Genomic DNA, 26,357 nt, shown 5'->3' on the forward strand with positions numbered 1-26,357 from the left:
CAGAGCCCAACACAGGCTCGAACTCACGAGCTGTGAGATCATGACCTGGGCCAAAGTTGGGTGCTCAACTGACTGAGCCACCCAGGTATCCCAAGAAGTAGGAGTATCTTCATCTGCTTTCCAGAGGCAGTAATGTTCCAACATCAGAATAGTGACAATGTAATTTATTGTCCAAACTGGGACATTTCTGAGAGTGAAATGAACCATCAATTATTACCAAGAAAAACCAAGATGTATGGCAATATAAGCATTAATGGTATTGCTATAGTGCCTCTGTCCAGCACAGAACCACTTTTGTGATCTGATTTCCTGTCTATATTGGTTCCTGCACAGTCTGCAAGCATGGTCTCAGATCTTGCCGGGAACCTGTATTCCAAAGTTCTTTACTGAAGTCCTTTTTCTGCTTAAAATTGTCTTAGTTGGTTTCACTACTTTAACAAAGAACTGGTAAGAAGATCTACAGTGAACAGGTGACTATTTAGTATAATGGGGAGAATTAACTTTGGATGCTTTAAAGTTCCACTTGCTACTGAAAACCACTAAAGTAAGTACATTATAAAATTTATCTACCATATTTCTAGTTCCCTCTTATTTCAAGGAGATGAACTACATGTATATTATAAAATTTATCTACCATATTTCTAGTTCCCTCTTATTTCAAGGAGATGAACTACATTCTCTACTATATTTTTCTACTTTAGCAAAGGAAGATACCATTGTCTCAATTTACAAGACAATGTAAAAAATACAAGATATAAAGGTTAAATGGAAAGATTTGTCTTTTCTGCAACTAGATGGAATGAAGGGAAAGGGCAGCTAATTAGTACTTATCCTCTGCTACCTCCCTAGTGCTTCTATTCTTAACTCCTTCCTCTTGGAAGTTGGGCCAAATATGCTTTAAAGCCTGTCTGAACAGTACACCAAGCACAGTGGTGCTGTGGACTCCTCTGTGACTCATTTTTACAGCTCTCCCTCAGGCTCTTTATATTCAAAGTATCATCACTTCTGCTATCCCGGTTTATTTTGAGGGGTAGAGGGAGGGTAGCCTCTCTGCTTCCTGGAGACACCTTGGTGGAAACTCACTTCAGCCTCTAATCAAAACAAAACAAAACAAAACAAAACAACTCCAAAAAAGAAAAACAGAAAGAAAAAGTCATATAAACCTAGAATGCATATGTCCTAATTTGTGCAGAAGCTTTAACAGTTCTTAAAATTAATAAGCAAGAGAAACTAGTAAGAGAACCAGCCACCCTAATGTTCCTGAAAGAAAGGTGCCTTTGGCCATATTTAACTAATGTGACTTTGGCACCCTCTCTGTCTCTTCTAAAATCCCTAAGAATAATTACCTTACACATATGATATTACCTTACCTATGATAATTACCTTACACCTATGATAACTTTCTCATATGAGAAAAATCATAATGCAGAGGAGTACAGAGGAAATACAATAGCAGGATAGTTTCTTCATCTGTCTAAAGAGGCAGTTGAATTTAAACTTCTTCTGGTTCCATTTAACACAAATACTGTACGGCTCTACATTTAATCATTTCATACTAAAGTAAATTTTATAATTTAAAAACGCTTGTAATCTTTGTTTTTGTTTTAATTTTTTTAATGTTTATTTTTGAGAGAGAGAGAGAGAGCGAGCGAGCATGAGCAGGGGAGGGGAGAGAGAAGGAAATAGGCCCCAGGCTCTGAGCTGACAGCACAGAGCCCGATGCGGGGCTTGAACTCACAAGCCGTGAGTGACCATGGATTTTTATCTATATCCTTTTAAGTTTTTCAGTCTCTATATTAGTGAATTTGAAGCTAATCTTAATGAAAGCATATAGATTTAGAGTTCTTATATCTTCTTATTGAATTGACCATTTTAACATTGTAATGTTTCTCTAAATCTCTAGTAATAATTCTTACTTTGAGTATTTGGAGAATAGTTCTATAATTATATCAACTTTTAATGATGCCTTGGAATAGTTTACCTTTTTCCACTGTATTATTTTCAATCTCTTTTATATTTTAAGTATAGCTCTAATAAACAGCACAGAGTTGGGTTTTGTTTTTTATTTTGTCTGCCTATCGATGGATTTTAACTGAACTGCTTAATCCATTTCAATGTAATACAAGGACTAGTATAAATGGGTGAAGGTCTATCATCTGATTATTTGTTACCTATTTGTCCCATCTGCTCTGTTTACTTCTTTTTTAATGTTTATTTATTTTTGAGAGAGAGAGAGAGAAAGAGAGAGACCGAGCAAGCAATGCAAAGGCAGAGAGAGCATTAAGACAGAGGATCTAAAGGGGGCTCTGGGCTGACAGTAGAGAACCCAATGTGGGACTCAAACTCATGAGACATGAAATCATGACCTGAGCAGAAGTTGGACACTCAACCAACTCAGCCACCCATGCGCCCCTCAGTTTACCTGTTTTTAAATGCATTTTCAATTAAACAGATGTTTTATTGTTCCATTTTTTTTCCTATTTTACTTCCTATTTTATTCACTTTTAAGTTATACAATTTTAATAACGATTTTGGTGTTTACTCTAATAGATTGAAAAAAATTCCTGAATTATTTTTACCTACCATAATTAGCAGTTTAATAATTTTAAAAATAATGCAACTTATAGCAGTTTAATCCCATTAACCTTCCTTGTCACCCACTGTGCTATTATTGTCATATGTTTTACTTTTATGATTTAAACTCTATAGATCACAGTAAATAGTTTCTTAAAGGCAATACTTTAAAATTTACCTACATTTTATATTTGTATTTACCTCAATTTTATATTTTATAAAATATCTTTATATTTATCTATAACTCCTATGACACTCTTCATTCCTTCCTGCACTTACATGCCTTTATCTGGAATGATTTTCCTTCAGCCTGAATGCTGAAAGGGCTTTACAGTTAAGTTCTACCATGCTTTCAAGAAACTTAATTCCAATCCTTAAAACATCTTCCAGAATAAAAGGGGAGAGTATTTCTCAGCTCATCTTTTGAGTATGCATAACCTTCAGACAAAAAGCAAGCCAACAACATATATAAGAGAAAAATTATCGGCCAATCTCAGGACTACAGATGCAAAAATTCCTGAAAAAAGTTAATGGCAATCTAAGGCCAACAATATGAAAAAAGATCATTCATTAGAACTGATTTGGGTTAACCCAAGAAATCTAGGGGTAGTACTCTTAGAAAATGTTATAAATGTCACTCAATATAGTACAATAGTGAGAGATGCACCATGTCTTCAACAGCAACCGTGGGTCTCATGGTCTGGGCATTGTCAAGCCCTCTTCCAAGGGACTGTAGGCATATGCCAGTCCTTGCTCTACCATAATAATGAAAAACCATGATTAAAAATCGCCAATATGTTGGAGGAAATGAAACAGGACTCTGTGAGGTATGCTCCTGAGACACTAGAGAAATATGATATAGAAAAGGGCATTGTGGCCCATATTAAGAAATATGGCTATTAAGAAATAGTGTAATAAGAATTCAACCCCACCTGGCACTACATTGTTGGGAGGAACTTTGGTAGTTACCTCACCCATGAAACCCAATACTTCATCTACTTCTATCAAGGCCAAATAGTCTTTCTTAAAACTGGTTAAAAGTATAGACTATTCTAGGGGCACCTGAGTGGCTCAGTCGGTTAAGCGTCCAACTTCGGCTCAGGTCATGATCTCATAGTTCGTGAGTTCGAGCCCCGCGTCGGGCTCTGGGCTGACAGCTCAGAGCCTGGAGGCTGTTTCAGATTCTGTGTCTCCCTCTGTCTGCCCCTCCACTGCTTGCACTCTGTCTCTGGCATTGTCTCAAAAATAAATAAACATTAAAAAAAAATTAAAACAAAAAAGCATAGACTATTCTAGACCCAGTGATCCATCCAAAAACAAGGACCACAGCCTAAACTCCCAACACCAGTTCCTGAAATCTTCAACCTTGATTAAAGGAACACTTCAATCTTTGAAACTGTGTTGTTTTGTACAGGGCATTCTCTGTACTAATTTGTTGTAGCTATTAAAATATTAGCAAAATATCTTGTATTTATTTTCCATTCCATTCATCTCTGCCCGATGTTTTTTCTTCTAAAAATAAATTCCTTTCAAAAAATTAATAAATTGGTTGGAGGAAAACAGTATTACATATAATTTTTTTTAATACATGGAAAAATACAGTCAACAGATGCAGTATTCCATACAACTCAGCACATACTCATGATAAAAAGAATCGGGCAAAACGAAAAGAGAATTTCCTTAACTTGATAAAGAACATCTACAGCAAAGACCAACTTTAATGATGATAAAGAAGCCCACAATCACATCTATTCAATATAAAATGGTAGTCCAAAATTATTGAAAGAAAAAAGAGAAAAAGAAATATTAATAATACAAGAGACTAAAAAAGAAATACTGTCATTATTTGCAGATGGATATATCCTACATGTTGAAAGTTAAGAAAATTTTGTCAGGTTGTTAGATACAGAAGTAAAAATTTAATTTCATTTAATTAATTGCATATATTAGAAAGTAAAAGTTTTTTTTATTTTTTTTTATTTTTTATTTTTAAATTTTTTTTAACGTTTATTTATTTTTGAGACAGAGAGAGACAGAGCATGAACAGGGGAGGGTCAGAGAGAGGGAGACACAGAATCTGAAACAGGCTCCAGGCTGTGAGCTGTCAGCACAGAGCCCGACGCGGGGCTCGAACTCACGGACCGCGAGATCATGACCCGAGCCGAAGTCAGCCGCTCAACCGACTGAGCCACCCAGGCGCCCCTAAAAGTTTTTTTTTTAAATAAATGTTTATTCATTTTTGAGAGAGAGAACATGAACAGGGGAGAGGCAGAGAAAGAGGGGTACAGAGGATCCGAAGCTGGCTCTGCACGGACAAGTCCAATGCAGGGCTTAAACTCACAAACCACAAGGTCATGACCTTAGCTGAAGTCGGATGCTCAACTGATTGAGCCACCCAGGAGCCCCAAGGTTTTTTGTTTGTTTGTTTGTTTTTTAATCCCAGTATAAACATACAGTGTTATACTATTTCAGGTGTACAATACAGAAATTCAATAATTCTATACATTACTCAGTGATCAAGGTAAGTGTGCTCTTAATCCCATTCACTTAGTTCACCCATCCCACCACCTGACTCCCCTCTGGTAACCATGCATTTGTTCACTATAGTTAAGAGTTTGTCTCTTGGTTTCTTTTTCCTTTGTTTCTTTTGTTTCTCAAATTCCATACATGAGTGAAATCATGTGCAATGTGTCTTTCTCTGGCTGGTTTATTGTGATTAGCATTATACACTCTAAATCCATCCATATTGTTGCAAATGGCAAGATTTCATTCTTTTTATGGTTGAACAACATTCCATTGTATACATATATCACTTCTTTATCCATTCATCCATCAGTGCAACTTGGGCTGCTTCCCTGATTTGGCTACTGTAAAAAAATGCTGCAGTAAACACAAGAGTGTCTATACTTTTTCCAATTTATCTTTTTTGTTTTCTTTGGGTAAATACCCAGTAGTGTAATTACTGAATCATACGGTAATTCTATTTTTACTTTTTTGAAGGACCTCCATACTGTCTTACACAGTTGGCTATACCAGTTTGCATTCCCAACAGGGCAAGAGGGTTCCTTTTTCTCCACATCATAACCAACACTTGTTTATTGTGTTTTTGATTTTAGCCATTCTTACCAGTGTGAAGTGATATCTCATGGTTGTTTCGATTTGCATTTCCCTGATGATGAGTGATGCTGAGCATCTTTTCATGTGTCTATTGGCCATCTGGATGTCTTCTTTGGAGAAATCTCTGTTTATGTCTTCTCCCATTTTTTAATTGGATTATATGGTTTTGGGTGTTGAGTTGTATAAATTTCTTACATATTTTGGATATTAACCCTTTATAAATATGTCATTTGCAAATATCTTCTCCCATTTTTTAGTTTTGCTAGTTATATCCTTTGCTGTGCAGAAGTTTTTTAATTGGATGTAGGCCCAATAATATGTTTTTGCTTTTGTTTCTCTTGCTTCAGGTGACACGTCTAGAAAAATGTTGTTATGGCCAGTGTCAGAGACATTACTGTGTTTTAGATTTTATGGTTTCTGGTCTCATATTTAGGTCCTTAATGCATTTGGAATTTATTTTTGTGTATGGTGTGAGAAAGTAGTCAAGTTTCATTCTTTTGCATGCAGTTCTCCAGTTTTTCCAATACCATTTGTTGAAGAGACTTTTTCCCACTGCATATTCTTGCGTACTTTGTTAAGGGTTAATTGACCACATAAGAAGTGTGGGTTTATTTCTGGGCTTCCTATTTCTGTCTCATTGATTGCTATGTCTATTTCTGTACCAGTACCATACTCTTTTGATTAATACAGATCTGTAATTAAAATGTGAAGTTCAGTGTTGCCTGGGTGGCTCAGCCAGTTAATCATCTGACTTTGGCTGAGGTCATGATCTCACAGTTCATGGGGCTGAACCTCGTGTCAGGCTCTGTGCTGGCAGTGCAGAGCCTGCTTGAGATCCTCTCTCTTTCCCACTCTGCCCCTCCCTAACATGTGCTTTCTCCCTGTGAAGTTTTGAATTGTGATACCTCCAGTTTTGTTTTTCTTTTTCAAGACTGCTTTGGCTATTCAGGGTCTTTTGTGGTTCCATAAAAAGTTTAGGGTAGTTTTTTCTAGTTCTGTGAAAAATGCTATTGGTATACTGATAGGGATTACATTAAATCTATAGATTGTTTAAGATAGTATGGACATTTTAACAATATTTTTTCTTTCAACTCATGAGCATAAGGAATGTCTTTCCATCTGTGTGGACTTCAATTTCTTTCTTTAGTTTATTCATTTATTTTGAGGTGGGGGAAGAGAGAGAGAGAGCAAGAGCACGAGCAGTGGAGGGGCAGAGAGACAGGGAAAGAGAGGATCCAAAGTAGGCTCTGGGCTGACAGCAGAGAGCCCAATGAGGGACTTGAACTCACAAACCATTAGATCATGATCTGAGCTGAAGTCAGATGCTTAACCAACTGAGCCCCTTCAGACATCCCGGTCTTCAATTTCTTTTATCAGTGTTGTATGGTTTTCAGAATACAGGTCTCTCACCTCCTTGTTAAGTTTATTCCTAGACATTTTATTATTTTTAGTGCAACTATAAATGGGACTGTTACTTAATTTCTCTTTTTGCCCTCTCCTTAGTAGTGTATAGACATGCAATGCATTTCTGTACATTGATTTTGTACCCTGAGACCTTACTGAATTCACTGTTCAGTTCTAGCAGTTTTTCGGTGAAGTCTTTAGGGTTTCCTATGTATATTACCATATCATCTGCAAATAGTTGAAAGTTTGACTTCTTCCTTACCAATATGGAAGGTATTCCTTGTCTGGTTGCTGTAGCCAGGACTTCCAGTAACATGTTGAATAAAACTGGTCAGAGTAGACATCTGTGTCTTGTTCCTGACCTTAGGGGAAAAGCTCAGTTTTTTGCCATTGAATATGAACTTAGCTGTGGGTATTTCATATATGGCTTTTATCATATTGAGGTATGTTCCCTCTAAACCTACTTTGTTGAGGGTTTTTTATCATGAGTAGATATTGTACTCTGTCATATGCTTTTACTGCATCTATTGAAATGATCATATGGTTTTTATCCTTTCTCTTGGTGATGTGCTGTATCATGTTGATTGATTTGCAAATAATGAACCATCCTTGCATCAGGAATAAATCCCACTTAATCAGAGTGAATGATTTTTTTTAAATGTATTATTGGATTCAGTTTGCTAACGTTTTGTTGAGGATTTTTGCATCTCTGTTCGTTCATGAGAGTTACTGGCCTGTAGTTCTCTTTTTTTGTAGTTTTGGTATCCAGGGTAATGCTGGCTTTGCACAGTAAGTTTGGAAGCTTTCCTTCCTCTTCTAGTTTTTGGAATCATTTTTAAAGTAAAACTTTTTAAAGAAGCATTATTAAAATATCTAGAAATCATCAATATAAAAAGCTTCTGCACAGCAAAGGAAACAATCAACCAAACTAAAAGGCAGTCTATGGAATGGCAGAAGATATATAAATGCCAATGACATATCTGATAAAGGGTTAGTATCTGAAATCTACAAAGGACTTATCAAACTCAACAACCCCCTTCCCAAAAAAACCAAATAACCCAGTTGAAAAATGGGCAGAAGACATGAATAGACACTTTTTCAAGGAAGACATCCAGATGGCTAACAGACTCATGAAAAGGTGCTCAACATCACTCATCATCAGAGAAATACAAATCAAAACCATGATGAGATATCACTTCACACCTATCAGAACGGCTAAAATTAACAACACAAGAAACAACAGGTGTTGGTGAGGATGTGGAGGAAGGGGAAACCCTCTTGCACTTTTGGTGGGAATGCCAACTGGTATAGCTACTTTGGAGAACAGTATGGAAATTCCTCAAAAAACTAAAAATAGAACTGCCCTACAATCCAGCAACTACACTATTAGCTATTTACCCAGAGGATACAAAAATACAGATTTGAAGGGGTTCATGCACCTCAATGTTTATAGCATTTTCAACAATAGACAAACTATGGAAAGAACCCAAATATCCATCGACAAATGAATAAGGAAGATGTAGTATACACATACAATGGAATATTACTCAACCATCAAAAAGAATGAAATCTTGCCATTTGGAATGACGTGGATGGAACTAGAAGGTATGATGCTAAGCAAGGTAAGTCAAACAGAGAAAGACAAATACCATATGATTTTACTTATATGTGGAATTTAAGAAACAAATAAGATGATCATATGGGAAGTGGGGGCGGGAGGGGAGAAAGGGAAACAAACCACAAGACACACTTACCACAGAGAGTAAGCTGTGGTTAAGGAGGTGGGCGGGGGATAGGTTAGATAGGTGATAGGCATTAAGGAGGGCACTTGTGATGAGCACTAGGTGCTTCAATTCAAAATGGGCTTTAATCCCTGTAAGGCCTAGTTTATTCAAGTATACTTTTAGGGCTATCTTCCCTAAATAGGGGTGATTTTCGCTAACCAGAGGACATTGGGCAATATATGGAGTTACTTTTGATTGTCACAGTGGGTCCTGGCATCTATTGAGTCTACAGGCCAGCGATGCTTCCAAACATCCTTCAGTTCACAGGACAATTCCTGACAACAAAGAATTACCTGGTTCAAACTGTCAACAGTAGTAAAACTGAGAAACCCTGATGTAGAGTACAGCTCCTTGAGGTTTTAGCATAAAACCAGAGAGGTTTGTTTAGCAAACAGCTCTGTCCTTAGAGGTCCTGAACTCCAACTTTTGTCTCCCTAGTCCAGTAAGCATGTCAAAACAACTGCTTAGCTTCTCAACCTCTCAGTGGCCTTTTCTGGAATCTGTACACCATCAGGGGGAAAGAAGGTCTCAAATGTCCTTCTCAGTGGACTGGTTTTCTTTTCACCCCAGAGCTTTGGCTCTGTAATTCTTCACAGCCTTGGAGACTGTGATATCTTATAAGATAAGCTCTTTATTTTTATTTTGTTCCATCTTTTACAGTTGTTTTCAATAGTAGAGTTGATTCAAAATACCTTCCCTACTTGACAAGATTCTAAATGTATATGTGAGAACAAAAGGACAAGAAGCAGCACAATATTTTGTCCCACCAGATACCAAGTCATGTGATAAAGCCATAGTAACAAAACAGTATGAGAAAAAAAGACACAAAAGAAAGGAAAAAAATTTAAAATAAAACCAAAAACCTTCAAAGAACTAAAAAAAAAAAACCAAATAAAAAATAAACTTCCAAAAAAAAAATCCCCAAACCCCAAGCAAAACCACAGTGATGAAGTTTGTATGATATAAGAATAGTAATATGGGGGACTAACAGAGGAAAAAAAGAAAAAGCCTCCAAATAAAGCCAAACATATATGGATACAAATGACAAAAGCAGGCATCAAGATTGACAGGAAAAGAATGGACTCCATCTTGCTGAGACAAGTGATTAACCAAAATGAAATTTTAGTAGTACCTAACAGCAGATGCAGTCACTTCCATAACAATGAATACAAGTGTACATCAGTAAAAAGCAAAACAAACAAAGAAAACCCATACAATGCAATGGCAAAAGATATGGACATTTTACTGAAGATGATACATTAAGATGGCAAATAAGCACATTAAAAGATGTTCGACATCATTAGCCATTAGAGAAATACAAACTAAAACAGAGTGAGATACTTCATACACACCAGAATGGGTAATATAAAAGTACACTGATGACTTCAAATACTGGCAAGGATGAAAAAAACTAAAACTCATACATTACTGATAATAAAAAATGGTATAGCCACTCAGGGTAAGAATATGGTAATTTCTTACAAAACTAAACATATGCTTGCCATATGACTCCCAACTGCATTCTCAGGCACTGATACCCCCAAAAAGATAACTTATATTAACACAAAAATCCGTACGTGAATGTTCACAGCAGCTTTACTCCTAAGAGTAAATAACCAGACACCATCCAAATGTCCTTCAACAGATGAATGATTAAATAAACTGGGTACATCTATGCCATGGGAATATTACTCAACAATAAATTGGAACAAATTATTGAGGCCCACAACTGTAATGAAACTTAAGGGAATTATGCTGAGTGAAAAAGGCATTCTCAAAAAGATACAGTATCACTCCATTTATACAATAATCTTAAAAGACAAAATTATAATAATGGAAAAAAGAGGGGCGCCTGGATGGCTCAGTCAGTTAAGCGTCCGACTTCAGTTCAAGTCATGATTTCACTGTTCGTGAGTTCAAGCCCCACACCAGGCTCTGTGCTAACAGCTCAGGGCCTGAGGCCTACTTTGGATCCTGTGTCTCCCTCTCTCTTTGCCCCTCCTATGCTCATGCTCTGTCTCTCTCTCTCTCTCTCTCAAAAATAAATAAACATTAAAAAAAATAATAAAATAAAAAAAGATGGAAAATAGATTAGTGTTGTCCAGGGGTTGGGGAGAGGGGTCATCATGGCTATAAAAGCATGAACGTGGGGCCCTTGCAATGGTACTTCCCTGAATCTTGACTGTGGCGGTAGTCATAGGAATCTACACAAGTGATGAAATTGCATACAACACTAACACACACACACACACACACACACACACACACACGAAATTTGAAAAAGTTGGCAACTGTATCAATGTCAATTTGCTGACTGTGATATTATACTACAACAGCTATATAACATGCTACTACTGGAGAAACTATATTCGCACTGATAAACATTATACTTCATAAGGTACATAATTGGTCCTGGAGTGTTATTTTTAAAAATATATTTTTTAGTAATTTTTTTAATGTTTATTTGTTTTGAGAGAGAGAGAGCGTGCACACATGCATCAGTGGGGAGGGGCAGAGAGGGGAGAGAGAGATTCCCAAGCAGACTCTGTGCTGTCAGTGCAGAGCCTGAGAAGATTATGACCTGAGCCAAAATCAAGAGTCAGAGGCTTAACTGACTAAGCCACCCAGGCACCCCAGAGTGTTATTGTTTTTAAAGTAAACATAAACTATTTTTAACTCTCAATTATGTAGAACATAGGTAATATGGGGGAAAAAAGACCATAAAATAAAAATGAGGTGAGTAAAATAACAACATAACAGAAAAAGGAGATATGGTATGCCAGGATAAGATTACTGAGTAGTACAGAATTCATACTATTGTCTTCAAATCAAGACATTATTTTTTAAAAATGTTTATTGAGTTTGAGAGAGAGAGAGAGAGAGAGAGAGAGAGAAGAGAGCATGTGCGAACGAGGAAGGAGCAGAGAGAGACGGAGAATCCCAAGCAGACTCTACACAATTCAGCACAGAGCCTGATACAGAGCTCAATCTAACCAACCATGAGATCATGACCTGAGCTGAAACCAAGAGTCGGACACTTAATCGACTAAGCCACCCAGCTGCTCCAAGACATTTATTGTTAATGGAACAGAATTGAGAATCCAAATATAGAGCAAGTCATATGTATCAACTGATTTTCAATAAATATTCCAAAGAAATTCAATGGAAAAATGATAGGTCTTTTCAATAAATGGTACTGGAGCAATTAGACATTCATATGCCAAGAACAGAAAAATGTCTACCTTTCTCTTGTACCATACACAAAATTAGGGGCACCTAGTTGGCTCGGTTAGTAGAGTGAGTGACTCTTGCTCTCAGGGTTGTGAGTTTGAGCCCCATGCTGAGTGTTGAGATTACTTAAAAACAAAATCTCTGAAAAAATAAATTAGACTTCATCTAACATAAAACATCTGCTCTCTGCAAGAAATTAAGAAAATGAAAAGGATATAATTAAAAAAAATCAAAATAAACATAGAATACTAACAGGTCTTTTCAAACTCAGTTAAGACAACTCAACAACAAAAATATGCAAAATCAGTAATTCAAAACTGTCAAGTCATGAAAAACGAGGTAAGGCTAAGTGTCCGTTTGTTTATTAGGCTGCTATAACAAAAATACTGTACTCTTGGTAAGCTTTAAAGCAACAGAAATAAACCCATGCATATATGGGCCAATTAATTTATGACAAAAGAGCTAAAAATATACAACAAGGAAAGGACAGTCTCTGCAGTAAATGGTGTTGGGAAAATTGGTCACATGCAAAAGAATGAAACTGGACCATGCCTTTCTACCATACACAAAAATAACTCAAAGTGGATCAAAAACTTGAATGTAAGACCTGAAACCATAACTTCTAACATAGGCAAAAATCTCCTTGACACAGATCTTGGAGATGATTTTTTGAGTGTGGTATCAAAAGCAAAAGCAACAAAAGCAAAAATAAACAAGTGGTACTATATAAAACTAAAAAGCTTCTGGGGGCGCCTGGGTGGCTCAGTTGGTTAAGCATCTGACTCTTGGTTTTGGCTCAGGTCATGGTCTCATGATTTCATGGGTTTGAGCTCCACGTCAGGCTCTGAGCTGGCAGTGCAGAACTTGTTTGGCACCCTCTCTCTCTCCCTTCTCTCTCTGCTCCTCCCCCACTCATGCTGTCTCTGTCTCTCTCAAAAATAAACAAATAAACCTAAAAAAAAAAGTAAAAAGCTTCTGTTCAGCAAAAAACAACCATTACCAAAACGAAAAGACAACATACTATGTGGGAGAAAATATCTGCAAATCATATATCTGATATGGGGCTAATATCCAAACCCATACAATTCAATAGGAAAACACCAAAACAAAACAAAAAACCCCCAATACGTTAAAAAACAAAAAACTCCCAATCAAGATCAGAACAGACATTTTTCTAAAGGAGACAAACAGATGGCCAACAAGTACATAAAAAGATGCCCTACACCATTAACAGGGAAGCACAAACCAAAACCACAGTGAGATAGTACCTCATGCCTATGAGAATGATTATTATCAAAAAGACTAGAAATAACAAGCGTTGGTGAGGATGTGGAGAAAAAGCATGAATTGTATACTATTTGTGGGGATGTAATTTCTGTAGCCACTATGAAAAGCAGTATGGAGGTTCCTCAAAACATTAAAAACAGAACTACCATATGATCCAGCAATTCGACTTTCGGGTTATTTTTCTGAAGAAAAATACTAGCTTGAGAAGATATATGTAACCCTTGTTCACGGCAGCATTATTTACAACAGCTAAGATACAGAAAAAACCTGTGTCCACTGATGGATGAATAAAGAAACTGTAGTGTATATACGTGTATATACACAAACACACACACAATGGAATATTATTTGGCCATAAAGAAGAATAAAATCCTGCCATTTGCAACAACTTGGACAGATCTCAAGGTCATTATGGTAAGTAAGAAAAAAAGACAAATTTTGTATATTCTCTTATACGGAATCTAAAAAAAATCCAACAAGACCACATACACAATGAAAAGATTGGTGAATGACAGATGTAGGAGTGAAGGGTGGGAAAAATGGGTGAACTGTTTTTGGTTTTGCTTTTAGTTTAAATAAACTGATAAATTGGGGTGCCTGGGTGGCTTGGTTGGTCAGGCGACTGACTTCAGTTCAGGTCATGATCTCATGGTTTGTGAGTTTAAGCCCCGCGTTGGGCTCTGTGCTGACAGCTCAGAGCCTGGAGCCTGTTTCAGATTCTGTGTCTCCCTCTCTTCTCTGCCCCTCCCCTGCTAGTTTGTTCTCTCTCTCTCTCTCTCTCTCTCTCTCTCTCTCTCCTCAAAAATAAAGAAACATTAAAGAAATTTTTAAAAATAAATAAATAAATTGATAAATAAGTCACAGAAATTTATTTCTCACTCCTCAGGAGGCTGAAGAGTCCAAGATCAAGATGTGGACAGATTCAGTGTGTGAAGGCCTACTCCTGTTCAAAGATGGTGCCTTTTTACTATGTGGTGAAGGGGGAAGGGAGCTTCTCAGGGCTGTTTTTATAAGAGCATTAACCCCAGTCAATAGGATGGAGGCTAACCTAAAACCTAATTACCTCTGAAAGGCTCCACCTCCTACCATCACTCTAGAGGTCAGGATTTCAAAATATGAATGTGGGGGGATACACACATTTAGTCCATAACTCTGAAAAAAACTGTCAAAAACCAGAGGAGACTGGGGAAACTTGACAACTAAATGCAATGCAGTATCCTGGACTAAAACACAGATAGGACATCAATGTAAAAACTGGTGAAATCTAAACAAAGTCAAGTTAGCGATAATGTATCAATGTCATCTTTATTTGTTATTTTAATGTTTATTCATTTTTTAAAGACAGGGAGAGACAGAGCACAAGCAGGGGTGGTGTGGAGAGAGAGGGGCACACAGTATACGAAGCAGGCTCCAGGCTCTGGGCTGTCAGCACAGAGCCCCACGCGGGGCTCTAATTCACAAACCATGAGAGATCATGACCTGAGCTGAAGTCGCATGCTAAACTGAATGAGCCACCAAGAGCCCCTCAAAGTCATTTCTTAATTTTGACAAACATATCATGGTATTGTCAGATGTTAACAATGAGGGAAATTGAGTGAGGGGTATAAGGTAAAATTATTTTTCCTGGGGTGCCTGGATGGTTCAGTGGGTTAAGCATTCACATTTCAGCTCAGGTCATAATCTCATGGCTTGGCTTCTGAGTTCAGACCCCACGTTGGGTTCTGTGCTGACAGTTCAGAGCCTGAAGCCTGCTTCAGATTCTGTGTCTCCCCCTCTCTCTCTTCCCTCACCCGCTCACATACTCTGTCTCTCAATAAATAAATAAATAAATAAATAAATAAATAAATAAATATTTAAAAATTTTTAATAAAATAAAAAAAGAACATTATTTTTCCTAACTTACAACTTCTCTACCACTTTAAATTACTAAAATATAAAAAGTTTATTTCAAAAATAACAAAGTGGAGCACCTGGGTGGCTCAGTTGGTTAAGGGTCTGACTTTAGCTCAGCTTATGATCTCACTGTTTCTGAGTTCAGGCCCCATGTGGGGCTCCATGCTGACAGCTCCAGAGCCTGGAGCCTGCTTTGGATTCTGTGTCTCCCTCTCCCTGTCTCTCTGCCCCTCCCCCACTCACACTCTGTCTCTGTCTCTCTCTTTCCCTCTCTCAACAAAAACAAAAACAACACTTAAAAAAACAAACAAGGAACACAATATTTTCTGATCTCCCTAGACACTTTACTACCGCCTTAAATTTAAGGTCACTACCATATCTAAAATCAATCCATTTTTGTTCTGGCCTAATAATAACCTAGAACAACGATAGTATGATGCAGCAATACAACTGTCTAGTGTTAACTGGATCTTATGAACACCTGCTATAATTGTGTTTTCCTGAATAGGAAGAAAAAGACTGAAAGAGTCAGATTTGACAATAAAATTAAAGACACCGAGACTTGAAATTTGTACTGGATATCCCTCAAAGATCCATTTGGCTTATCTATATTTGAATTGAACTGAGTCAATACACACTTAAGTCTGCAAAGTTTCTGTTAACTTAATTCCACATCAAAGTGTCTTAATATGGTCTAGCCCTATAAAGAAAAGTTTGCCAACCTCTGTTCTAATATATATTTGGTGAAGCAGGCCAATTACACTAAAACAAGTACAGATATTTTAGGAAATTGCATACTGCAAGCAACTATATACCAGCTTTATCCTTGTATTTTTCTCTAAACCCTTTCTCATTCTTAGACAAAGGATTAAAAAAAATATGAGTGATCAGAAAATAGAATCCCAACTAAACTTATTAGGAAATAAGACTTGCAGGGTGGCTCAATCGGTTAAGCATCCAACTCTTGCTTTCAGCTTAGGTCATGATCTCACAGTTTGTGGGACTGAGCCTTGCATTGGGTTCTGTGCTGACAGCATGGAGCCTGCGTGGGATTCTCTCTCTCTCTCCCTCTACCTCTGTTCCATGTATGTTCTTTCTCTCAAAAAAACCCACAAAAACAAAAACAAAACAAAAAAAAACACTTGCAGTTTGATGTAATCCCAGTAATTTATTTTTGCTTTTGTTTCCCTTGCCTGAGGGGAACTATCCAAAAAAAAATGTTACTACGGCCAATGTCAAAGAGATTATTACCTATGTTTCCTTTCAGGAGTTTTATGGCTTAAGGTCTTACATTTAGCTCTTTAATACATTGAGTTTATTTTTGTGTATGATGTAAGAAAGTGGTCCAGTTTCATCCTTTTCATGTAGCTGCCAAGTTTTCCCAACACCATTTATTGATGAGACTTATCCTCTGTCCATTGTATATTCTTGTCTCTTTTGTCATAGATTAATTAATTGACCATATGAACATGGTAATGTAAACTGGTGCAGCCACCAACGAAAACAGGATGCAGGTTCCTCAAAAAATTAAAAACAGAAATACTATAAAATCCATTAATTCCACTGCTGGATATTTCGACCACCTCAAAAAAAAAAAAAAAAAGCGCACTAAAAAAAAAAAGAAAAAAGATATATGCATCCCCATGTCTTACAGCATTATTTACAACAGCCAAGATTTGAAAATTACCTAACTGACCACTGATATAAGAATGGATGAAGAAAACGTGGTATACACACACACACACGCGCGCGCACAGGAATATTATTCAGCCATAAAAAAAAAAAACCTTGCCAATCTTGACAACATGGATGGACCTAGAGGATCTTATGCTACGTGAAATAAGTCATAAAGGCAACTACCATATTATTTCACTCATATGTGGAATCTAAAAAACAAAACAAACAAAAACAGACTCATAAATACAGAGAACAAATGGGTGGTTGCCAGAGGAGAAGGGGGTGGGGTAATGGACAAAATAGGTGAGGGGGATTAAGAAGTACAAACTTCTAGTTATAAAATACTAAGTCATGGGGATGAAAAGTACACATAGGGAATACAGTCAATAAAAATTGTAATGTAACTTTATGGTAACAGAAGGTAACTACACTTACTGTGGTAAGCATTACATAACGTGAAAAATTGTTGGATCACTAGGTTGTGTACCTGAAACTCCTAACACTGTATGTCAACTATAGGTCAATAAAAAAGTAATAAAAGTAAATTAAAAATTAAAAGAAATAAAACTTGCATATACATAGGATGAGAAGATAATAGAAGAATTAAGAAATAACATTCTAGGCTGATTTAATGACTGGAGTTGAAGCAGGAAAAAATAGAGTATATATTTACAAATTACAAATTTTAACTTAATATATGGGCTAATGATGTACCGCTGAGTTTGGCTGGTGATTTCACTAGTTTTTCTACTGTCATTAATAGAGCATAAACATACATACATACTATATTAAGCATAAGTATTTTATCAATATGTATAGTTTTTATCTCTGCCGTACTTTGATCAGTATCTCAATTCTCTCTCTCTTGAATGGAAAATCTAAAACTATAAAATATTTAAAAGAAAACAAAGGAAGAAAACTTCATGACACGAGTTAAGCACAGTTCTTAGATATGATACCAAATTTCTGATCAATTAAAAACAAAAATCTGGTAAACTGGACTTCACAAAAATTAAAACCTGTTGCTGCAAACCAGGAGAAAATATCTGTAAGTCACATATCTGAAAAGGGACTTCCATCCAAAGGTTTTAAAAGAAAACAACTCTCTCAACTCTCAAAATATTTTAAAGTTTATTTATATTTAGGGGCGCCTGGGTGGCGCAGTTGGTCAAGCGTCCGACTTCAGCCAGGTCACGATCTCGCGGTCCGTGAGTTCGAGCCCCGCGTCAGGCTCTGGGCTGATGGCTCAGAGCCTGGAGCCTGTTTCCGATTCTGTCTCCCTCTCTCTCTGCCCCTCCCCCATTCATGCTCTGTCTCTCTCTGTCCCAAAAATAAATAAATGTTGAAAAAAAAAATTTAAAGTTTATTTATATTTGAAAGAGAGCACAAGTGGGGGAGGAGTAGAGACAGAGGAAGACCCAGAATCCAGAGCAGGCTCCTAGTTGCTAGTGCAGAGCCCAACGTGGGGCTCGAACCCACAAACCATGAGATCATGACCTGAGCTGAAACTGGACGCTCAACTGACTGAGCCACCCATGTGCCCCCCCAAATAAAAATTTTTTAATGGGCAAATGATTTGAACAGAGACTTCTCCAAAGAAAATAGACAGTACATAAGCCAATTAATAGACCTCAACACCCATTATTACTATAAGGTAAAAACAAATTAAACCACAATGATAGACCACTGTACACTGGACAGGATTTCTAAAATCACCAAAACCCAACTCTGACAATACGTAGTGAAGAAAAAAGCAACTGGAACTCTCAAACATTTCGCGTAGGAATTCAACATAGAACAACTGCTCTGGACAAGAGTTTGGCAGTTATTTATGAAATTAAACATCATCTTACCCTATGACCCAGCAATCTTCTTCTTAGGTATTTGCCCAAGTGAAATAAAAATTTTCGGGGCACCTGGGTGACTCAGTCGGTTAAGCGTCCGACTTCGGCTCAGGTCATTATCTCGCAGCCTGTGAGTTCGAGCCCCGCGTCGGGCTCTGTGTTGACAGCTCAGAGCCTGGAGCCTGCTTCTGATTCTGTGTCTCCCTCTCTCTCTGCCCCTCCCCTGTTCACGCTCTGTCTCTCAACAATAAATAAACGTTAAAAAAAATTTTTTTAAATTTACATTCATACAAAAATGTGTGTATGAATGTCTTCAGGAGCATCATTTACAATTCCCCCAAACAAGAAACAACCAAAGTTATCAATGGGTGAATGCATAAACTATGATACACCTATATAACGGAATATTCCTTAATAAAAGCAACAAACTACTAACATGAAATAGTACGAATGAATGTCAAAAGTATGATGCTAAATGAAAGAAGCCAGCCTGAAAGAATTACATATTATATGATTACATTTATATATTACATGATGTTCTGAAAAAAAGCAAAAACTATAAATGAAGAACAGTTCAGTGGTTGCCAGAGGTCAAGAATAGGAAAAAAGGAGCAGTGCAAGGAAATTTTGAGAGTGAGGAAACCATTCTATATACTTATTGTGGTGTTATTTACAGGTGTCTGTAAATTTGCCAAAATTCACAAAACTATACGTGAAAAAAATAAATTTTATTGTATATAAGCCTTTTAATAATCCAGCAACTTTTTCAGAAATTGTACTCAAGTACTTATAAAAGTGAAGCTATTTACTTTTACATAAAGGAGGGGGGAAGTATATACAGATTAAAAGAAAATGTATCCAATTCTTTAATAGTTATTTTCTGCAAAATATTAAAGATGATTTACTTTACTCCTTACAACTTGCTTTGTCTTTCAAAAGTCCTAGAATGGATATTACTTTAGAATCAGGAATTATATGCCATTTTTAAAAAGTGGGATTGTAGGGGCATATGGGTGGCTCGGTCAGTTAAGCAACTGACTCTTAATTTCACCTTAGGTCATGATCTCATCCTTTGTGAGATGGAGTCCTGCATTGGACTGACAGGGGAGTCTGCTTGGGATTCTCTCTCTCTCTCTCTCTCTCTCTCTCTCTCTGTCTCTGTCTCTCTGTCCTTCCCTTGCTCACACACATGCTCTCTCTCAAAAATAAATAAACTTAAAAAAAAAAGTGCGATTATATACCAGTTATAAAATTTCTTTGAGTAGCTGAAAAACAACTAAAATCAAACCATGGAAGAGGAAAAATAAAAAAGAAATCAAATGAAGAGGAGGCATTAAAGCCTGTGATAAACAACAGTCTATTTGTATTTCCTTCTACTTTGCTACTATTTTTAATTACCTTAGAGTATCACTCAGTGTCACAGTATATTACCCCTTCTACTTCACATCATAGTTTAACTCAATTAAGATGCAATTAAAAAAACTAATTTAAAATTCACCTGCTACTGAGAACTTTAGTTTTGGTGAAAAGAGGTATGTCCAAAAATGTCAGGATTTAGGTGTTTCTGCATGAGAGGACACACCAACTATATTATCATGCCAATAGTAAAGCTGGCTCCTGCGGGTGACATTTTCAATCAATTTTTACAATTCCACAATATAGAAATAAAAGGAACAAGTGAAAATTACATTTTTATACAAGTGTGTAACTTCTCTTTTTATGCCATCTCTGATTTAAGTGTTTTTTTTTTTTCATATATGAACATTCAATCATAAACAAAGGAAGTAAGTTTTCTAATTGCAGCTACGGAAAGGCACAGAGGTCAGCAAGTAGCTTGAAAAAGATTTTTAGGGGCACTTGGGTGGCTCAGTCGGTTAAGCTCCGACTTCAGCTCAGGTCACGCTCTCATGCCTTGCAAGTTTGAGCCTCGCGTCAGGATCTATGCTGACAGGTCAGAGCCTGGAGCCTGCTTCAGATTCTGTCTCCCTATGTCTCTGCCCCTCCTCCGCTCACACTCTCTCTCTCCTTCAAAAATAAATATTAAAAAGCTTTTTTTAAAAAAAGATTTTTAATAGACTATACTTTCAAATAGTTCTCAAAATACTTAAAACAATATACAGAGAATATTCCATTCCTTTCCCCCCTTTTCCTGTATCTATTTCTATTCCCCAAATATCCCCATTTGAAATACACACACAAAGGTAACCAGGATTATTGGTTTCTTTCGCCTCCTTGTCAAGTTCCTTGATGTGTAAATAAATAAATACAAGCATGTGTATTGACTTTTCTCACCTGTGTTACCATTTTTTTGCAAAAAAAAAAAAAAATAGCAGAAAACCATATGTAGAACTCCACATCTTTTCTTACTAATATGAGATAGCATTGTTATATTTAATTGTTAATATCTTTTAAGTACTAAGAATAAAAACAAAATGTGAAATATAAGGCTCAATAAAAGTCCTACAATGAAATGTAATATGTAATACACTCACAAATTTAGGTTTCAAGGCCATCAGGAGTGCTGAGGTGAAACATATTAAGAAAATGTTAATGATTTCTACAACTGTAAATGAGAAGCAAGACTCATTGGGAGTCAGCTGAGGTTGCTTCCCTATCGCCAGTATAACATTAACCTTAGTGAGATCCCAAAATGCCTTTTTTTTATTTTTTATTTTTTTTTTTTTACGTTTTATTTATTTTTGAGACAGGGAGAGACAGAGCATGAACAGGGGAGGGTCAGAGAGAGGGAGACACAGAATCCGAAACAGGGTCCAGGCTCTGAGCTGTCAGCACAGAGCCCGACACGGGGCTCGAACTCACAGACCGCGAAATCATGACCTGAGCCGAAGTCGGCCGCTTAACCGACTGAGCCACCCAGGCGCCCCCCAAAATGCCTCTTTAAAGTATGGCAACTTCAAAGCTTAACCTGCCTATACTTAATATATAAATGATAGTCACTAAATTTGTATCAGGTACTTCCAAATTTTTCAGCACAGCAGCTATTTAGGTAGAGTGGCTAAAAACATACAACTGAACAGAGAAAACACATTTCATAAATAGATAACACCATATCACAACTTTTACTTCCTCATGGCACAAAGTAGCAAAACGAAGCACCAGCAACATTAAAACCCAGAAACACGTGGCACCTGAGTGGCTCAGTCAGTCAAGGGTCCAGCTCTGGATTTCGGCTCAGGTCATGATCTCATGGTTTGTGACTTTGAGCAGGGCATCCGGCTCTGTGCTGACAGCGTGGAGCCTGCATGGGATTCCCTCTTTGCCCCCTCCTGTTTGCTCTCTCTTTGAAAATAAATAAATAAAAACTGAAAAAAGAAATTTAAAAAAAAGATTTTCTCTCTCTTTCCCTCTCTCCTGCTCGCTCTCTCTCAAAATAAGTAAGTAAACATTTAAAAATAAATAAATAATGAAAAAAATAATAAAATATAAAATAAAAACCCCAGAAACTGTGCCATGGGATTTTTCTTCTGCTTTTAAATTCAGTCAAGGGACAGAAACAAAAAATTTTCTATGGTCTGAGCTATAAGGAAGCCTGGATTCATGTCACCTTCAACTTTGTCTTCTTGTAAAAATAATTTCAATAGGCAAATTCTGTTAATTTGAGCCCAAGGCATTTATCCTGAAATCAGTATAATAAAAACAAATATTTAAAGTTTTATCAAATATAAAATTGAGATCTAAAACTTACTAAGTATTACCTATTTTTCAAGCATGGAAATGCAAACACTGCTTACTAATGATAACAAAGTTAAGAAAACATCCAAGTATCATTAAGGTACCAAAGTCTCGGCATTTGACCAAGAGACATATCCTACATAGGAATCATTGAGTCATCCATAAGAATTTGAGTCATCTCCACAGATCATGAAAGTATGGAGATGTACAAACTTTGTGGACTAAGACTGACCCAGAGCTTAAAATATGATTAACAAGAAGCTTTATGTAATCAATAGGTGTTATACATTTCTAGGATGTTTTCTAGGTGTTATTCATTTACTAGGATGATTTCTAGGATGGGTCAGGATAGTCTAGGTTTTAATCTTAGGTCTGCCACTCAAAAACTGCAAATACATAAACAAATTGCTTACATCATAAACTTCAGTTACCTCACGTGCAAAATGTACATGAAAAGGATGTTGTAAAGATTCACTCAGATGATACAAAGGTGATTTTGCTCTGGTATGGAGCAAAAAGTCATCAATAATGTATTTGTGTTGTCATATACTACATGTTAATGATATTCAAGATACTGTGCTCTAATACTTGGGTAAAGTATTAATACTTGCTCTCTCACTCAACATAAATAAATAAACTTAAAAATAAAAGTACATGGTTTTAAGAACCCTTAACATTTTGTCCCCCAAAAATACAAAACATGGCTTATAACTAACAAGGGAAGCACTTATTACTTCTACATCATAAATATCTTACAATGTCAATAAAAATTTCCACCAAAAAAATCATGCAAAAAGAATGATTTTTATTCATTATATATCTGAAAAGATTTCTCCATTTGTTTCAATGAAATTTCACAAATGAATACTTAATCTTTTCTGTAAGAAGTGCTTATGTTTCTTTTCCATATGTTTTAAAACCTTATTATCCAACCTGATGCACTAACTTGAAAATTATTCCACCATTTTACTTATGATTAACAAATAAAAAAACAAAAATAAAACCCCAAATCTACCAACAATTGTTTCAGAACATTTTATTTTACAAAGTCATGTAAGTTTTGCACAGTAATAGCACCAACATATGCCATGAATTTATTGAAGGGTTCTATATAAGAAACTGCTTTTAAAACTCACAAACAGGGGCACCTGGGTGGCTCAGTCAGTTAAGTGTTCAACTTCAGCCGAGGTCATGATCTCACGGTTCGTGGGTTCCAGTCCTGCATCAGGCTCTATGCTGATGATAGCTCAGAGCCAGGACCCTGCTTTGGATTCTGTGTCTCCTTCTCCATCTGCCCCTCCCCTGCTCACACTCTGTCTCTCTCTCCCTCTCCCTCAAAAATAAACATTAAAAAAATTACATAAAATTTACAATTATAATCTACATGTGAATAATTCATAGATTAAATCAGGACAACACTAATTTGGGGTCTGCAATTTGTAGGAAATACTAATTTCACTTCCTTCTAAATGCTCATATTAAAAAATAGAAACTATATATATATATATATATATATATGTATATATATATATATATATATATTTACACACACACAGACGCTTTACCCTAAGAGCATCTGCTGAATGGAGGCAAACTTGAGATTTTGGGAAAAGAGTAACAACACATGAATGCCACAGTCAGCTCAAAGCAAGAAGGCTAACAAGAGACTCACCCCTCAGAAACCTGGAACCATAAAGGGCTAACTAAGCACACCTTGAGATAAGAATAGACTCACTCCATTCTTTTCACTTTCTTGGGTCTGCAAAGAAAGGTAGGTTAGCAGTAAGCAAATGTAGTTTAAAAAAAATTCTTTGTAAGTTGTAACTACAAACTAGCTCTCATATGGATTCATTCACATCACCTTAATGATACAAAAAAACCTTCAAGCTTTAAATTTAAAGAGATCTAAGGCCATCATGATGGTGCCAGCCTAAATATATGTCAGCCTCTCCTCTCTGGAGAAAGCTACCTTCATTCTACGCCTCAAAACATCCTCACACAACTCCCCCAACCATCTCAGTCTGGAAAAGGAGGGAGTGGTGTGAAGAATAAAAAGGTAACTGAAAATAAGGTAACATTACTGAGAACCAGAAGAGACAAAAAGGAAAAAATTCAGATATGATAATTAATAGACACAAGTTAATACAGAATAATCATGAGTACTGTATGTTTAAACAAATGAAAGACAAGTTTAGAAATATGTGTAGAAAACAGATTTTTTTTTAAAAAAGGCAAGCAGTTGGGGCGCCTGGGTGGCTCAGTCGGTTGGGCGTCTGACTTCAGCTCAGGTCACGATCTCGAGGTCCATGAGCTCGACCCCACGTCGGGCTCTGGGCTGATGGCTCAGAGCCTGGAGCCTACTTCTGATTCTGTCTCCCTCTCTCTCTGCCCCTCCCCCATTCATGCTCTGTCTCTCTCTGTCTCAAAAATAAATAAAACGTTAAAAAAAAAAAATTTAAAAAGGCAAGCAGAATTGGAAAAGAACCAGATAAAACTTCTAAATATAAAAAAGCCAGATTTATTTGAAAGATTCTGAAAACACAATGGATGGATAAAAGCTTATTAAATATAGGGGCTCCTGGGAGTCTCAGTCGGTTGAGCACCCAACTTCGGCTCAGGTCATATCTCACAGTTTGTGGTTCGAGCCCAGCATCAGGCTCTGTGCTGACCTTTGCTCAGAGCCTGGAGCCTGCTTCAGATTCTGTGTCTCGTTCTCTCTCTGCCCCTCCCCCGCTCACGCTTTGTCTCACTCTGTTTCTCAAAAATAAATAAATGAAAAAAAAAAGAAAAAAAAAGCTTATTAAATACCACTGAAAAGAATAAGTAGACTAGAAGTCAGATCAGAGAAATACAATACTGAGAAACATCAACAAACTGTGAAAAAAGATTATAGATAGGGAGAGGAAGGTGTGATGAAGTCTACATTAAGTCTAATTCAGAATTCCATTAATTGAGAAGAGAATTTACAATTCTGATAGTAAACAAATATGACCCTGTCTTCACTGGATATAGATTCCAGTAAGAAAGGGTGACATTCACCAAATTGTCACATAAAATATATAAAATTATACTGTGAAAAATCAAATTAGGAAAATTTACTAAGTACTTTACTCAGTTTATTTATTTTTTTTGCCCCTTGCAGTACTTTCCTCAGTTTAAACCCTGGGTTTAGAGAGCCCTTCCATGAAGACATGAAGTAATATTTAAGGTACGAATTGAGTTAAGTAGTAAAAGTGTTCTAAGCATAGAGAACAGTATAGGCAAAGGCATGAGGCAGGAGAAAATATGCTATTTTCCTAGAACCTGAAATTATAGGGATGATCAATGAAGAACAAATGGGGCAAGGGGTAGGGGTACCTGGGTAGTTCATAAAGCTAGAAGAGCAAGATCATATAAAATCTTATAAATGGGGAAATGTGATCTTTTTCCTAATAAGATTAATGAGAAAATGCTGAAGTAATTTAAGCAAAGGAGGTGAAAAATTAGATTCTCACTTGGAAAATATTCATAATAATTGACTGTTCGTCTTTTGGGAACCAAATAACTTTGGGAATTATTGCTAAATCTATTACCTCATTAACATTTTATAGTAATCAGGAACTTAACTATAAACATAAATATAATTAATATAAAGTATAATATAATCAGTTGCACAACCACAACTGCAACAAATGGCTTAAAGATTAAAGACTTCCCTCATGTCACTGAGAGATGGGAGAAAGGTGATCAAGATTTTCATTTTCTTTTATGCCAGTGAAATTTTAACTTTTTAATTTCCTTGCTTTGAAACTGTTTTTCTTTGTTTTGACATCTTTTCTCCATTTAACTTTAAAATTTTTAATTTTATTATTTA

At 36.5% G+C, this 26,357-nt stretch overlaps 2 protein-coding genes across 8 annotated transcripts in view; one reads left to right on the forward strand and one right to left on the reverse strand.

Annotated features, from left to right (window-relative positions):
• The window catches only part of JMJD1C (jumonji domain containing 1C), a 263,025-nt gene that overhangs the window by 151,245 nt on the left and 85,423 nt on the right, over nt 1–26,357 (reverse strand). The window lies entirely within an intron of this gene.
• Nucleotides 3,361–3,666, forward strand: LOC121036683 (dynein light chain 1, cytoplasmic-like). Its single transcript, XM_040485149.1, is given in 1 exon segment — nt 3,361–3,666. A coding segment is annotated over 1 exon segment (243 nt). The 5' UTR covers nt 3,361–3,369; the 3' UTR covers nt 3,613–3,666.

This window comes from Herpailurus yagouaroundi, unplaced genomic scaffold, assembly GCF_014898765.1.
Source record: "Herpailurus yagouaroundi ecotype Mexico unplaced genomic scaffold, PumYag 163, whole genome shotgun sequence".
Lineage (NCBI taxonomy): Eukaryota > Metazoa > Chordata > Mammalia > Carnivora > Felidae > Herpailurus > Herpailurus yagouaroundi.